The 17,901-nt window shown below is 43.8% G+C and overlaps 1 protein-coding gene across 1 annotated transcript in view; it reads left to right on the forward strand.

Moving 5' to 3' along the window:
* The window catches only part of cps1 (carbamoyl-phosphate synthase 1, mitochondrial), a 169,270-nt gene that overhangs the window by 75,640 nt on the left and 75,729 nt on the right, over positions 1-17,901 (forward strand). Inside the window, exons 15-20 of the mRNA XM_069934069.1 lie at positions 68-225; positions 3,475-3,603; positions 7,647-7,791; positions 9,110-9,320; positions 10,040-10,238; positions 12,733-12,909. Coding sequence (XP_069790170.1) covers positions 68-225; positions 3,475-3,603; positions 7,647-7,791; positions 9,110-9,320; positions 10,040-10,238; positions 12,733-12,909 — 1,019 coding nt within the window. The remainder of the gene's footprint in view (positions 1-67; positions 226-3,474; positions 3,604-7,646; positions 7,792-9,109; positions 9,321-10,039; positions 10,239-12,732; positions 12,910-17,901) is intronic.

Genomic DNA, 17,901 nt, shown 5'->3' on the forward strand with positions numbered 1-17,901 from the left:
AATATTTGGAAGTGAACTGAGGTGATTCTAGCATGAATGATTTATGTGATTTGTCGTCTTGTGGCAGGTGTGGAGCTGTACAAGCAAGGGGTGCTGGATAAGTACAATGTCAAAGTACTGGGGACCCCCATCACCTCTGTCATGGCCACTGAGGACCGGCAACTGTTTGCAGACAAACTGCTGGAAATTAATGAGAAAATAGCTCCAAGCTTTGCAGTTGAGACGGTGAGACACAGTAGAAAATCCTTCCACGCTCCCTCCCTTCCCTGCCAACCACCACCTTCTTGCTCCAAGGGTTATTTCACTTGTTTTATTTATTAGTTGATAGAACTTTCTCATCTGCCCGAATGTTGCTCAGGCAGGTGTTTTTGTTATTGAGTGTTTTCTCCCTTGCTTGTGTGAAAGAAATTTCATTCAACTTGGAGCCCCTCTTCCAGTCACACACACTCCCTTGCAAGTGCAGGGTGTGAGTTGTGATGGAGAGGCTCATGTGGGACGGGCCCTGTGGACATGCTGACTGAGCTTCTGTAACCTCCTGACCAGAAGTTCATGTGACCAATGTCCTGCTTGGACCGAGTCATTCAGGTGCCTGGTAGATCGCACCCAAGGGCAATAAACACACTTGGATCTCAATCAGTGGTGTCAGTACAAGTCCTGTACTGGAGCAGCAGTTCCATTCTTTCAGAATTTGCCTGACTGTAACAGCAGGCGCAGTCTGGGAATGTGTTGCTTTCTTTATAGTGTTCAAAAATGCCTGTTGTTGGTTACTGCAGAATAATCCCATGTGTCGATGATATGTCCAGATGGTTTGTGCACTATTGACACAGAAACAACCAACTGTTCCATGAGATTTATGCAGAGATCTACAGAGGCTGAATTTTTAAAAACTTTTCACCAGTTTCAGAAGCTGAACTAGATCCCTTCTCAACAATGAAACCGTTTCATTGAATAATTGATTTATTTTATATTTAATATTAAGAAGGCATGGGAGGTGAGGACCTTGATGCAATTACTATCACTAACAACTAGTGGTAGATACTCCCCTGTTCTTGAAGAAGTACTTCCCAGGATCCTGAAAGAAATGGCAGAGGTTATAGCAAATACATTTGTGGTAATTTACCAAAATTCTCCAGACTCTGAGCAGGTCCCAGTGGACCAAAAAGGAGAAAATGTAACTCTACAATTTAATTTAAAAAAGAGGTGGACAAAAGGCTGGCTACTATAGGCATGTTGTTATGCAGAGAGCCCTGGGAGTGCTTGTGTAAGAATTGCAAAAAGTTAGTTTGAAAGTACAGCAGGTAATCAAGAAGGGAAATTGGATGTTACTGGAAGGATCGCCAGAGAGAATGAATTCAAGAGCAGGAGATTCTGCTGCAACTATACAGGGTATTGGTGAGGCCATGCCTGGAGTAACTGGTGTGCTGTTATGGTCACCTTACTTGAGAAAGGATAGACCAGAGGAGTGCTACAAGAATTGGTGCCTTGGAGGCAGAGGAGGTTCACCAGGTTTATTTCAGAGATGAGGTAGTTAGAGTATGAGAAGAGACTGAGCAGCCTCATTAGAGGCTAGAAAGATGATGGGAGATCTTATAGAAACATATAAAATTATGTTGTGATGACTGTGACCATCCACCTTATCTATGCCTTTCATAATGTTATAAACCTCTTATCAGGTCACCCTCAGCTGCTGTACTCCAGCCTATCCAGTTTCTGCTCATAATTCAAGCCACCCAGACCTGGCAACATTCTTGTGAATCTTTTCTGCACCCTCTTGTTTATTGCAGCTTTCTTATATTATGACAAGCAGAACTGCACGCAATATTCAAGTGCAGTTTTATCAGCATTCTGGGACTCATTGTCCCTTCCAATGAAGGCCAGAGGCTACCCACCTTCCTCACTACCTTGTTTACATGCCAACATTTTCATGGAACTATGTCTTATATTCTTGGGTCTCTCTGTTCTCTAACCATCCCCAGGACCTCATCCTTCACTGTGTTTATCCAGTGCTGGTTTACCTTTCCAAAATGCATCACTGTGCACTTCTACCTACTATTCTTTCGTTCACTTTCTCAGTTGATCCAGATCCCATTATGGTGTCATGTGCATACTAGCTAATCATGTCACCAAATCTCATGCAGATCATGAATAAATATAACAAATAACCAGGACCAAGCACCAATTCTTGTAGCACTCCACTGGTCACAGGCCTCCAATCTGAAAAACAACCCTCCAGTTGCACCCTCTAACCCTGTCATCAAGCCAATTTTGTATCCAATCGATTAACTCACCCTGGACTATGTGACCTTATATAGGCCTTTCTAAAGTACATGTAATTGAAGTTTGCTGCCCTGCCCTTGTTAATCGCTTCAAAAATATTCAGTAAAGTTTATATAACATGACTTTCCCAGCACAAAGCCACACTATCTCTAATCTGTCTTTGCCTTTCCAAATGCAAATAAATCCTGCCTCTCAGAATCTCTTCCAATGACTTTCCCACCATTGATGTAAGATTCACTAGCCTGTAGTTCACTGGCTTATCCCTGCAGCCCTTCTTAAATTAAATCCCCATATTCATATCTATTGCTCCAGTACCTCATCTGTGTCTAATTAAGGTACAACAGGGCTCCAGCAATCTCCTCTGAGTTTGGAGCAGTGATTGGATGAGTTGGATGTTTCCTTCTGGAGTGAAGGAGGCTGTGAGGCAACCAGATAGAGAAAATGATCATAGGTGTGGAAGAGTCAAAGTCTGTTCCTCTTCCTCTAAGTATCAAAGTGAGGATGACGCAGAGTTAGGCAAGAAGTAGGATTTTTAAAGGGGATTTGAGAGGAAATTTTTTTTTTTACAGTGTGGCTGATATCTGGAACTCACTCCCAGAAGAGGTGATAAAATCAGATAAAATCACCATATTGCAGAAAAAAAATTGATAGGCATTAAATTAAGCAAGTCATAGAAGAATATGGACTGAGGGCAATCGAATCGAATTAGTTGTAGACTTATGAAAAGGTGGTGACCAAAGGGTTTGTTTCTGTACGATGCAGCTCCTATTCTTTGGAATATTGGTGGACATTGGAGTACGCAGAGGAAACCTAGGGAGAATGTGCAAACCCCAAGCACGCTGCACTGGAGGTTGGATTAAACTTGGGTGGCTGGGGAGCTTTGAGGCAGGAGTTCCACCAACTGTACTAAAGAGGTGCTCCCTCAAACAACAGTGCCACAAACAAATCATTTTGTCTTGTTTGTGGCAGAAAAACTGTTCTGTCTGTTTGCAGTTCAGATGGTTGCTGTGCATTGGTTCGAGATATGGTGAGGTGCATGCGTGCCACTGAATCGACTGCACTTTTGTGAAGCAGATGTGCAGCAAGGTGATTGCCATTTGATCCAGGGAGTGGAACTGATGATGTACACTTGACAAATTGTATCTGATGAGCAAAGGCATCCATTCCAGCCCAACTAACAATTCTCTAAACTTACAGCTGGAGGATGCTTTCCAAGCAGCAGAGAAGATTGGATATCCTGTCATGGTGAGGTCTGCTTATGCACTTGGTGGCCTTGGCTCTGGTCTGTGCAACAACAAAGAAAAGCTGACTGAGATTGCTGGAAAGGTGAGTAGCATTTCCTCTTTGTACCTTGTGCTGCACACTTGCAGGGGAACGCTGTGGTTGATGTTGAGTGCTGTGTATTGCACAAGTATATGCCTCACTGGGGTGTTCAGATTCTCTTTAATTAAAGGATTTGTTTGGTGATGTAAAAGAGGCAACTTAGACCAAATGGTCTCATTTTAAATTGTATGCAGGAATAGAAAGCTGAAACTTGGGTGGCAGGAGAATGTTGTAAGATGATTTTCAAATGTGAAATCTTTGGCTTTATTAGGCAGAGTACAAAAACATGAAAGTTGTGTATTCTGGCCAATTCTAAGCATTAGGAAGAACAACAAGCCCTTGGGAAAACCGAAATTTTGATAAGGTAGTAACTGCCACCCATTCTGAGCTCTGTGCAGGAATTATCCAGCCATCCTATTCTCCTGCCCTGCAGGTTCTTGGGTTTCAGACACTTATTTCAGATTTCAGATTTATTGTCAGAGTACATACATGACATCACATACACCTCTGAGATTCTCAAAAAAACACCTGACTTAACTTTACATCTGTAAACAAATAAAGAAATTTAAACAAACTGACTGCAATATGGAGAGATTTTTTAAAAATCAATAAAGTGCAAAAGATAGAGTCCTTAAATGATTCCCAGGCTGAGTTTATTGTCGAGGACTCTGATGGTGGATGGGTGACCATTGTTCCTGAACCTGGTGGTGTGGGTCTTTCCTGATGGTAGCAGTGAGAACAGAGCATGAGCTGGGTGGTGTGGATCCTTGATGATTGCTGCTGCTGCTCTCCGACGGCAGTGTTCCCTGTACATGTTCTCGATGGTCGGAAAGGTTTTGCCTGTCATGTCCTGGGCTGTGTCCTCCACCTTTTGCAGGGCTTTACACTTGGGGGTATTGGTGCCACCATACCAGACAGTGACGCAGCCGGTCACCACACATTCCACTACACATCTGTAGAAATTTGCCAAGGTTTTCGGTCGAGCTTTATTTTGAACTCTTCTATCGGTCTCTATTCCTCTCCATGATTTTAAACTTCATAATCTTCTTTATTTCAAGGAGCCTCTCCAATCATTCTACATCAACACTGAAGTCTCTAATCTCTAAAATCTAAAGCTGGCACCATATCCCTATAAAGTATGACATGTAGGACTCTATAGTCCAGATGTAGCCAAGCCAATGTTTAATAAAGGATCACCATGAATCATTAGAGCATTTATGTCCCTACGTGGGATGCTTTTAAATAATTTTCTCACCTTGCCCTGTCTTGTTAAATGGAGTGTGCACTGAGATTAAATTTATTAATTTAGACATTCAGAAAGACAACAGTCCCTTTCAGCCCACGATCCCATGTTGCCTAATTGCACCCAATTGACCTACAATTGTCGGTACATTTTGACAGTTGGAGGAAACCCATGCAGACGTGGGGAGAACATACAAATTCCTTACAGGCAGCTAGGGATTTGAACCATGGTCTTTGTCGTTGGCGCTGTCCCAGCTTTCCTTTAACTGTTATGCAAACCATGGCACCTCCATATTTCCCCCCCCCCCCCCCCAAATCTCCCAGATCTTGTGCACCATTAAGAATACTGAATCCTACTTTGCTTTTAATTCTAATCCTGTGGCAGTTATCCATTCCACCAACTATTTGTAATCTCAGTTCACTGCGTCTCTATGTTTGGAAATTGTGCTCCGTCCCTTCAACTCCAAGTCGTTCTGAAGCCAATCTACTGTTCTTGGTGTTGCACCCCTTTGCATTTCAAGGTTCTAGTTCCTTTGTTGTCATGTACATAATGCACAAATTTGTCAACTTTTGCCTGCCGTAAAGGCTCTCCAAAGGGCGCCAATTTCTCGGCAACCCCTCCAATGAGAGAAAGAGAAGCAAGAGAGAGTCCCTGCATAGACATAGAGTATCCATGGATTTGCCTCCTGTGGTTGCAGCCTCTGCAGCCACATGGCCTCCTGTGTGTTCCAGTGGTGAACCCAAGCTCCTGGTTCCGAGCTCTGATCCGATCAGAAAGCTCCCGAGGCCTTGTTTGCCATCAGCACCCTCTCGGTACCTGGTTTCCACGTGCTGGTCTCCAGTAGCCTGTGACTTGGTGTAATTCCTTTGGCTGCTGAGCCCCTCCCTGGTTCACTGCCGTGGTCTCCTTCCCCCGTAGGATCCTCTCCCAGGCTTCTTCTCCGTAGGATGGTGTTTTCTTGCTCTGCTGCCCTCCGCCAATCCGCTGATCCTTCAGAGCTTTCAACCCCAAGCAAGGGCACCACCATGTTGGTCACAAATCTCCATGCTTTTGCTGATTAATATCAGAATAGCACTTCTGGCCCCTTTAACAGGTGGTTTAAACCTGAAGGCATTAGAAGCCGGGAGTAGGGCTCTGTGGAGGAGCGTTGTGTCTCCTTTATTCTGGGTCCACACCAGTGACAGCTCCACCATTACCGCAGCTCCGGCAGTTTGTTCTTCAATTGATGTCAGACTTAGCATGTCGCATCTCCTCAAGCCTTGAAAGTCCAGTTACCCTGCATTTCCTGACATCAAGTCTCCCTTGTTATCCGTCGAAAAGCAATCAACATGGATTTGTCTTTGACTAATCTCTGCTACACCTGCTCAGTTGACAGTTAATTCTGAGGATTATTTGTAGAACTTTTCCAGCACCCAAGGTGAAACTGACAGTTCTAGTAGTCACTGGGTTAAACATACCACACCTTGTCAAATTTGCCAGCACCCCTGAATCTAGATATTTGGGAGATTGTGGCCAGTGCACGATATCCCCCTGAATTACCCAGTCTAGAACAGGTACCTGTCCAGCACCTCCTCTTCATCAGCTATAGCTTCCTTTGCTGAGATTCCAGTAGCATTGTCTTTGGTAAAGAAGATATATAATAATAATATTATAATATTTGGGCAGCATGGTTAGTGCACAACATTATTACAGCACCATCGATTTGGGTTCAGATCCGCCACTGTCTTTAAGGAGTTTGCATGTTCTCCCTGTGGTTTTCCTCTGGGTGCTCTGGTTTCCTCACTTTCCAAAGATATACGGGGTTAGTAGGTTAATTGGTAACATGGGCATGTTTGGGCGGCACGGGCTTGCGGGCTGTTACCGTGCTAAATTTAAATCATAGGTTTTTCAAAACTCTGGTCTGAGCCTTCTGAGAAATGAGTTCAATCTCAGCATGAAATTTCACCTAATGATACACCAGTAAATCTGAATAAGGAGTTGTGATGGTTAACTTTGCTACATGAAAGGCACTGTTTGACCAGCTGAGTTTCTCCAGCATTTTGTGTTTTTACTTCAACCGTGGTGTCTATAAATTTTCATGATTTACTTCTAACTACTGCACAACTCTTTGAAAGCTCAAACAGAAACTACTGATGACTACAAAACCCATCTGATTGACTGATGCTCATTTAAGGAAGAGTTGCTGGAGCACCATCTGATTTAATTGGACTGATACATTGATTAGGATGGGTTTAGAGGGATATGGATCAAACACAGGCAGGTGGGACTATTGTGGGTGGGACATCATGGGAAAGTTGGGCCAAAGGGCCTGTTTCAATGCTATGTGACTCTGACTTCATTTCCATAGATAAGTGAGTCTAAAAGTAACTGTGTGGTGCTATAATGAAAATGACAGTGATTCAAGATGTAGTCCCATGTTAAGAGCATTTGAGCATGGGTAGCAAGTGCTGCACATGGCAGTCAAACCGGTATGGTAATGAATGATACTCTGATATTCACTTCCAAGGTGTGTGCCCGTAGCTCAATGCAATATGACAGTTGAGGTCTGACCCATGTTGTCCAGTTCCTTTGCTGTAGTAAATTGGTAAAGTCATCTGCTGAGTTTATCCAGCATGTTTGTGTATTCATCCAGTTCCCTTGCTGTAGTAAGTTGGTAAATTCATCTGCTGAGTTTATCCAGCATGTTTGTGTATTCATCCAGTTCCCTTGCTTTAGGGAGCTGGTACAGTTCATCTCCAGCACATCTCCCTCTGTTTTTAGGCTTTCTGCTATAGTTCTAATGATGGTTTTCTTACTCCTCTAGGCTTTGGCAATGACCAATCAGATCCTGGTGGAGCAGTCACTGCTAGGGTGGAAGGAGGTGGAGTATGAGGTAGTGCGAGATGCTGCTGACAACTGTGTGACTGTGTGTAACATGGAGAACTTTGACCCCTTGGGAATCCACACAGGTAAAACCACCTGAGAGATGTGTAAGCTTGCCTGCTGTTCTCCTTTGCACCTTTCACTCCTCTCTAATCCCTTGGGGCTCTGCAGTGAACAGCTTCTGTTACCTAGTTGCTTGGCCTGAAATTGGATAACGACCTCTGCATCACTTTTCAGACCTCAGAAAGGGCACATTCAGTAGGACATCCCTGTCGCAGCCACCTTGAGCAGCAGGCAGTGAGATTGGCGGTCTGGCTGTGAGTAGATCAGACTGTGAAGCCCTTCTCACCACTGAATGAGCAAGGTTTGAGAGTTCTGGACAAGCGCCATTCAGCCAAATTACATATCCAGTTCTCTTGGGGAAACCCTCTGACAAGGTCCACCATTGGGACATTCTGCTAGAACCTCTGATCGATATGGTCAAATGTACAAACTTTTCCACAAGGGTTAAATGTGCAAACATCTCTACGTGCGTTCCAATGAAACCATCCCATGTAATGACATGGTGCCTGCAAACCCAGGGACTTCACACAGCTTGCTACAGCCACACACTTATTTGGTTCTCCACTTTTTTTTGGAGATGCGTACTTTGATCTCTTCAGCCATGATCCACTTTGCATATCCAGGGAAGATGGTTCAGCTGATGGCTCGGGAGGGGAGGCAAAGGACCATGAGCAGCACTAGGAGGAGCAGCTTACCCTTAATGACCAGTTTCTTGCCAACAATGGAGGTGAATGCTGCTCCTAAGACTCGGATACCATTTCATTTTGATTACGTACTCCAGTGAGTCATGTACATTACCCAAACTACATTCCCAGCATCTTCCGGTGTTCAGAAGAAATGATGGATGGGACAGTGAGCCTTAATTTTGCTGTGATCCTGAGGCCACTTGGAAATGGTCACAAATGCTCATCACTCTGCAGGCTGACAGTCCTTGCAAGCAGGAGGTGCTGATAGTGACACTTACAAGGGGTTTATGAGCAGACTGCTTCCATAGCCAGGGACCATCACCCCTCTTAAAGCTGCAGAGTGCCTGATAGACTCAGCAAGAGGCAACTTGCAGACAGGGCTGTGGGACAACTGCTGAATGAGGTTGCACCCCTCCGAGCTCCGTGCACCAGAGCATTCACACTTTGAGCTCCGTACATGATCGCATGGGTACAGGGCAAATGCTGACCTGACACCTGTTCAGGCTGGGGTATGTGGCTTCCATAAGAAAGAGTGGCAAATCTGAGGAGCACCATGATGACTCTGAGAGTAGATGTGGCCTCAAACATGCTTCACAAGGCCTGTTATTGTTGAATGCAGTGGTTTTCATTGCCCAAATGCTGTTTTGTGTTTTAGGAGACTCTGTTGTCGTAGCCCCAAGCCAGACCCTGTCCAATGAAGAGTACCACATGCTGCGTGAAACTGCTATCAAGGTGGTGCGTCATTTGGACATTATAGGAGAGTGTAACATCCAGTATGCCTTGCATCCTTCATCCCTTGAGTACTGTATCATTGAGGTCAACGCTCGGTTGTCTCGCAGCTCAGCTCTGGCCTCCAAGGCTACAGGGTAAGGACAGACTGGAGGTCTTGACATAAATTCACTTGCCATTCTGCCCCATGTGTCTCTCCTTCCACTCCCTTTCCTCTTCATGCTATGCTCAGCATTTCCTGAGCTGCATTTTGATTTAGTTCATGAGCTCTTCCTTCCTGCAGTAATTCTCCACTGTGCTACTTAGTGACTGTATTTCTAGCCCAAACTGCTGAAATACTGTCACTAAGTACCACTTAAAATCTAAACGTTTTCCCTATATCTTCCATTAATCGAGCAAATCTCCATCAGCTCAGCCTTATAATGCTGTTTCCTGGGAAGGGTGATCTTCAGGGATGGATGATCCTAAAAGCAATAAAATTTTTAAAAAATCGAATGTGTGTAACCTTTTTATATATGCAAACCTTTGCAAGGTGGAGGCCAGATCTGTTGACTAATTGTGATTTTTTTTTTTCCATGGCTTACACAAGCTGTCCAAGATGGCCACAGCATCTACAGATCTCTTGTTTACCAAGTTCAGTGTAGTCTCGAATTTCTGAATTCCTTATGGGCCAAATGCAGGGAAATGTGATCAAGCTGAGAAAGCCAACTTGGTCAGTATGGAAGAGTTGGGCTGAAGGTCCTGTTCCATATCCTATAAATTTGATAATTATAGCTGGTGTTGATTTGCTCCATTCATGGGAATGAAAGCTCCATGAAATGGTCCAAGCCACTTACTCCAATCTGTCCTTCCCCAGCTATCCACTGGCCTTTGTGGCTGCTAAATTGGCCCTAGGAATTCCCCTACCTGACATCAAGAATGCTGTTTCCGGGAAGACCACAGCATGCTTCGAGCCCAGCCTGGACTATATTGTAACCAAGGTACCTCGGTGGGACTTGGACCGTTTCCACGGGGCCTCTCGAGAGATTGGCAGTTCAATGAAGAGTGTCGGGGAGGTGAGTGCTGCACATTAACTAACTTCTCGACAAGTATCTACACGTACATCTGATGTCTTATTCCACAGGCCATTACTCTTTTGGACTGAGTTAACATTTACATTATGGTACGAGAAGGCTTTTCTTATTTAGCTTGGGCCCAAGAATGATGAAGATTATTCAGCCATCAAAGACTGAAGTTCAACATTTCAAACCTTGTCTATGAGTGAATAGAGCGTGGTTCCTCGGCAGTCCCTCAGATCAAGAATGGTCCTTTTTATTTCAGTTCAGTGCTTTTGGAGGTGGCTAATGAGGTGGCCAAAGTGGGAATCACCAGAGGGGCATGAAGGGTAAAGGCGGGCAGCTCACGAGGCAGAGTCTTCCACCATTACTCTCCAGGGCTTCCATGCGTCCCTGATGCTTGGTCGAGGTGCCACCTTTGAACACTTGTGGTCCAAAGGTTTGCACAATTCAGTGGGGTTGTGGTATTTATTTGCAAAGATCAAGTCCTTAAACCTACTGCTCTGTTCACCTTCATCTTTTCTGGTGACAGAGCTTGGACAGGAGCTTGATGTTGGGCATGTGTATGACCTGGCCTGCCCAAAAGTGTACCACAGTGGCAGCTTAATGGTTTAAGGTGAAAATGAAAGAATTTTAAAAGGGATTTGATGGGAACGTTTTTTAAAATGGAGTGTTGATTTCTTGAGTACTCTCTCAAGGAATCAGATACCATCTAAAGAGACATTCAGATGGGCAGATGAGCCGAATGCAGGTAAAAAGTCAGCAAGTACATGAGGGGATGAAGGCCCATTTCTATGCTGTACAGCTCTCACCCATTGCTGAAAGAGTGCAGAGAAAATTTACACGGATGTTGCTGGGACTTGAGGAACGGAGTTATAGGGAAAGGTGAAAAAGGTTAGGACTTTATTCCTGGAAGCACCAGAGAATGAGGGAAGATTTGATGAGCGATATGCAAAATTATGAGTGCTGTAGGTAGTGTAAATGCAAGCAGACTTCTTGCATTGAAGTTGGGTGAGACCAGATCTAGAGGACATGGGTTAAGGGTGGAAGGTGAAATGTTTAAGAGGAACATTAGTTGGTGAGAGTGTGGAACGAGCTGCCAGCTGAGGGGATGGATGCAGGTTCGATTTTGACATTTAAGAAATTGTATTGGTACATGGATAGGTGTATATGGAGGACCGAGTGCAGGTTGATGGGACTGGGAAGAATAAATAGTTTGACATGGACCAAAGGGCCTGTTTCTATGCTGCAGTGTTCTACAGTTCTAATGCTCAATATTGTTAACAAAGATAGTGAAGGTTATCCCCTCTATGGCAATTCATTTGCAGACGATACTTCTGTTAGCTGGTAACTCCGGATTGTCATTAACCACATTAGGACTGACTGACTGGAGTTTATTGGGCTTTCTTACTGCAGAAACAACACTGAGCTCTTCTCTCCCTTTGTCCACTGTCCCCTGATGGTTGGAGAAACCCAATTGTCCAGGAGGGGAGAGCATTGTGCCTACCCCACCTCTCCCCTTAGTAAACCAGATGAGTGTGAGGAGCTGTACATTGGTACTTTTTTTTCCTAAACCTTTTATTATCTTTAAACAAGTTCTACAAAGTTTACAATCCGTTAAATCTGAAAATCCTCCTGATTTAGGTCATCTGCATGAATATAGATGTCTAAAGCTCAGTCCAGGCCCTTTGGGCATAGTGTTGTGCCGACCCAGTAACTGACTCTTTAACTGCCTATAATTTCCCTCTTTTGTAACCTTCCACTTTTCTCAGTTCCATGTACCTAGCTAATAGTTAGGAGGCCACAGATAGACATGATACCTCGGGAGATGGGTGCAGAATTTTTTTTTAATTTTTTAAATTTTTTATTTTTCACACCATAAACCACATTGACCATGATACATACATTTTCCTTTTCAAATATATACAGTGCCATTTTCTCCCCCCCTCCTCCCATCCCATCCTCCCTACCTCCCCCCCATCCATTTAAAGTACAAAATCTAAGATACATTAAACCAGTCAAACAATGTTGTCATTCAATAAAAATAAACAAGAAATTCCACTGAGTCAATTCTTTTCATTTCCTTCTCCTTTCGTTAATTTAGCAGAATTGAAATGGTTGGCCACTGGGAGATCCCTGTCACTGATGCAGAGAGAGTGAAGGTGTTCAGCGAAGCGATCTCCCAGTCTGCGTCCAATCTCTCCACTGTAGAGAAGGCTTCCACTTCCTCATCCAGGTAATTTATCTATATCACAAAGAGAAAGGACCCCAGAACAGATCCCTGCAGAATGGAAGTTGTCGAGATGGTAACTCGGTCATAAAATGGTGGGCTGACATCGCCTGTGTGATGGACCTCAAGGAGCGTGGAAAGAGAAAGGGGTCACACAGAATTAGAAAAGTAGCCCAGAATCTTGATTGGCATTGAGTAAAATGGAAACTGTCTGTGTGAGTTAATTTGAGTGTATCTTCTAAGCCATGTGCTTGTCTTGTCCAGGTGATGGCTATTGGCCGCACGTTTGAAGAGAGCTTTCAGAAGGCCCTGAGAATGTGTCACCCATCCGTGGAAGGCTTTGTACCTCGCCTCCCATTGAAGAAGTCTTGGTCTGATGATTTCAACCTGCAGAAAGATCTTGCTGTTCCATCCATTAACCGTACCTACTCCTTGGCAAAGGTAATGACTTCTCACTCAAACAGGGCTACTGCCCATCTCCACACTGTTCCCTGTTTGCAATTTTAGTTTTTTTAATCCCTGTAAAATCAGAGATGTTATAGTAATGTCCTGCCAAGCCTATGCCCACACATGAACAGCAACTGCAATAATAGATCGGGATGCACCACTCCCAAAGGACTGGGAGCTGATATCCTAATGTTCTCTCCAGGCCAGCGCAAAGCTTGCATTGACATGTCTTCCGCCACAAGAGAGTGGAAATCTGTTTTTTTAAAAATCTCCACTGGCCAATTAACACTGGAATCAGAGACTAATAGATCATCCTTGTGCAAGAGTAATAGAAGATTACAGATATGAGGCAGGGAAATTGATCTGCATTAGTCACATTCCTGGCAAAGGCTGGAGGTTGTGCAGGGGGTTCAGACTGTTCAGCACTGTTGCCCTTGATTTAAGTCACTGAAGATTTGCTAATGCATGGGCAGAATGAACAGAAAAATTCAACACAAAAGCAGGAACAGGAGCCAGCCATTCAGTAAGGTCATGGCTTATCGGGCTGTAGACTCGATTCCTTACCTGCCCATCCCCAATAAATCTTAAGTAGTTGATTCTCCAGTGGAAACAACCTCACTGCTTCTATCTTATCTATTCCTTTGCTAACTTCAATATATATTTCCATAAGGAACCCCCCCCCCACCCCTCCAATTCCTCTAAACTTCAATAAGGCTGTTCATTCTTACCTCATAGGCTAACACCCCTCACTTCCAGAATCAGCCTGGTGAACCTCCTCTGCACTGCCTCCAAATAAGTTCTCAAGTGAGGAGAGTATTCTGCCTAGTTCCACTGATCTGCACCCATTCGATAGCCCTCCAAACCCTTCCATCCATGTACCCATCCAAATTTTTCTTAAATGTCAAAATTGAGCCCATGTTCACCACTTTACCTGGCAGTTCATTCCACACTCCCACTACTCTCTGTGTGAAGAGGTTTCCCCTAATGCTCCCCCTAAACTTTTCCCCTTTCATCCTTAGCCCACGTCCTATGGTTTGTATCTCCCCCCCCCCCAACCTCCATGGAAAAAAAGCCTATCTACATTTACTCTATCAATTTGCCTACTTCTATCAAAACTCCCCTCATTCTTTTGTGTTCCAGGGAATAAAGTCCTAACCCATTTAACCTTGCCCTGTAACTCCATTCTTGAAGTTCCAACAACATCTTAGTAAATCTCTGCACTCTTTCAATCTTATTAATATCTTTTCTGCAATTAGGTGACCAAAAATGCATACAATACTCCAAATTTGGCCTCATCAATGTCTTGTACAACTTTACCAAAACATCCTAACTCCTATATTCAATACTTTGATTTATGAAGGCCAATGAGCTAAAAACTCTCTTTACAACCCTATCTACCTGTGATGGCAGTTTCAGGGAATTATGTACTTGTATTCTCAGATCCCTCTGTTCTACTGCACTCCTCAGTGCCCTACCATGCCCTACCATTTACTGTGTTTGCCCGACCTTTGCTTGTCCTTTGAAAGCCTCCCTCGCTATCCACAACGCCTCCAATCTTTGTGTGATCTTCAAACTTAACTGATCCAGTTTAGCGCATTATCATCGAGATCATTGATGTAGATGACAAACAACAATGGTCCCAGCACCAATCCCTAGGCCTCCAGTCTGAGAAGCAATCATCCACTACCACTCTCTGGCTTCTCCTACTTACTACCTCACCATGAATACCAAGCATTTGCACTTTCCTGACTAGTCTTCCATGTAGACAACATTCACAGCCTCTCCTTCATCAACTTTCCTGGTAACCTCCTTGAAAACTCTACAAGATTGGTTAAACACTACCACACTCAAAGCCATGATCTCTTAGGACATCTTCCAATAATTTATCTACTACTAACATCAAGCTCATTGGCTGATAATTTCCTGGGTTACTTTTGGAACCTTTGTTTAAACAATGGATATATGAGCTACCCTCCAATCCTCTGACACCTCACCTGTGGCTAAAGACATCTTAAATATTTCTGCCAGGGCCCCTGCAATTTCTACACTAGCTCCCCTTAAGGCCCGAAATATCTTGTCAGGGTCAGGGGATTTATCCACCTTTATTTGCTTTAAAATAGTAAGCACCTCCTACTCTTTAATATGTATAGGTTCCATCATCTCACTGCTCATTTTCCTTCCTTCCCTAGACTCTGTGCCAGTTTCGTTAGTAAACACTGATGCAAAAAACCCATATCACCATCAATAAGACCGGTAAAATATCTCACTACAAACTCTCCGCTTCCTCTGCACAATTTGCTTTTTCACTTGATTAGAAATGCTGCACTTGGTCCCTTCTTCTTATTTAGCTATGTATATTATGAATAGCTGTGGGGTCCAGCAATGACCTTGGCAACCCAGGAAACATTACCCAGGTTCGCAGGCATTCTGTATCTTTGCATAGCAGTGGTAAGTACAAAATATTTGCACTTTCCTACATTCATTATAAATATTCTCTCTTCAGTGAAGCTGTTTGCTCATGTTAGATTTAACTGCCAAGTGATCTTATAAATGCAGAATTTATGCTAACTCCTTTTTACTATCCCACTGTGCTCTTCTTCTTAAAGATCGGCAATATTGATAGCTCAGTGACTTCAATCACACATTTAAAGCAGATCTTGTCACTCAGCATTATGTTTTGTATGTGTACCTTCCTCTTAAGGTCACCCGCACAAGAACACAGCACTACTCATGTGCTCTCCCAAGCTACAACAGCAGGGGTCACCCTCTCTCCATGGGGATCCTTACATTGCAAGTTTCAGCCCAGGAATAGCCTTTAACTTTAACCACATTATAAAATTTGTCCACTCTGTGGAATTAGAACAGGAACAGACCCTTTGGCCCACTATATCTGTCCTGATCACAGTGCCAATCTAGCTAATCTCATTCACCTGAGTACTGTTTTGGTCCCTCTATTCCCAGCCAGTTTATGTCTCTCTCTAAATGCCTCTATCATTGCCACTTCTAGCACCTTCCATGAAAATGTGTCCTTGGTTCCTACCATTATCTATGTGTAAAACAAAACAGCTTGCACATCTCCTTCCCCCTCATCCCTTAAGTCTTTGCCCTCTAGCATCTGGGAAAAGCAATCTGACCAACTATGCCTCTCTTATCTACTTTTATCAGGTTGCCCAACCTTTCAAACCTGACCAAAGTCTCCTTATGCAGTCCAGTCGAGATGCCATCCCAGTGAACCTCTTCTGTACCTTTGTGAAACTGGCACACATTCTGTAGTGTGATGACCAGAACTGCACACAACACTCCAAGGGAGACCTGGTCAAACTTTCATCTAGCTGCTATGCGACTGGCCAATTTTAGACTCAAGTACTCTGACTAATTAAGGCAAGCTTGCTGAACGCCACCTTCACAGTCCATTTCTGTTGCCACTTCTACGGACCCAAGGATTTGCATCCTACGGTGCTCCTGAGGCTCCTGCCATCTACTGTATACTTTCCTCGTGTTTGACCTCCTCACACCTGTTTGGATTAAACTCCTCCTACCATTTCTTCACCCAAATTTCAGCTGATCTATATCCTGCTCTAGCCTTAGACAACAGTTTCACCCTCAGTCAACTCTGACCATGCTAGGAAGATTTCTCATTCCGTTTAACCTCTGATGCCACAGGCAGCTTGGAATTTGTGGGAATGAAGGGCCTGAAGTTTCAGGAATGATGCCTGTGACCAACCTTGTGGTTGGTGGTTTGCCTCTCACAGCCAGCAAAGACTGGACCTGGTCCAGCAACTAGACCTGTTACTGCCCTCTCTGCCCTTCTGTTTAAAAAGAAATTCATCATTGTTAACATTGCTTCCCAAATCTCATCAGGATTTCTCCAGCTTCCCACTCTAACTCTCGTAGGTCCAACAGAAACTTCTAGACAGCACTGCTTGAATAATTCCTTGTTAATTGCAGAATTTTTGGATGGCTATGGATATTTTAGCTGAGGAAACTTCCTTCAGTCTTTCAAGCATCACTGATTTAACTGTCAGATTTTCCCCTTAAGAGAAGGTGTGATGGGACCTGGGGCTCCACATGGAATGGGTTATCCATTTCATTTCCATGCTGTGTCCCAACCTTTCCTGAAGGGGGTGTAACACGAGACTGTTGATCCAAAGGGTGGAGCACACCACCCTTCCGATGGTAAAGAGAGGAGATTCTGTGAAGAGATTGCAGACTGCTGGGAACTACACAGTTTTCATCAAAGGGAGCTCAATTCATTTGATTACAAGATCAAGTTGCAGGGTGAGATTGACTTGGTCTCAAAATTCTGAGGGAGTTATTTCAGGCTTCTACAGAGTATGGTTCTGATCTAGAATGTAGTCAGAGATGGTCAATTTTATTTTAATAGAGATACAGTGCAGCACAGGCCCTTTCAGCCCATGGGGCTGCACAGCCCAAATACACCCTCGTGACCAATTAATTCTGTACATCTTTGGAACATGGGAGGAAACCGGAACACTCAGAGGTAACCCACACAGATACAGGTAGGATGTACAAACTCTTTGCAGACAGTGGCAATTTCAAACTCAAATCACTGACGCTGTAACAGTGTTGCAATAACCACAATTTATAGAAAGTTGAAAATGCTGGCCAATGGGTCGAGGGCTAGTGATTTTTAGCATCTGTGGTTGAGAAAGTAATTTGTCATTCAGCTTGAAATACAGTGAGAGAACAATACAGTTTCTGTACATGTAGCTAAATTGAGATAGTCCATTGATAAAGCTGTGGTACAGCTTGCTGCTGAATAATCAATAGGGCAGTAGGTGATCGTACTGGAAGCAGAGTTTACAAGCGTAATGAAGGCAGCAGTAATGAACATGGGTCATTCAGACAGATGAGATCGAACGTGCTCTTGTTGTTGAATCTACTTCCCCACGTTGCACTACAGCAGTTTATTGAAGTTTTTTAAATCATCTGATTGCAAAAGTAAAAGCCATCAAAACAGCTTTC

Source organism: Narcine bancroftii, chromosome 4 (assembly GCF_036971445.1).
Source record: "Narcine bancroftii isolate sNarBan1 chromosome 4, sNarBan1.hap1, whole genome shotgun sequence".
Classification (NCBI taxonomy): domain Eukaryota; kingdom Metazoa; phylum Chordata; class Chondrichthyes; order Torpediniformes; family Narcinidae; genus Narcine; species Narcine bancroftii.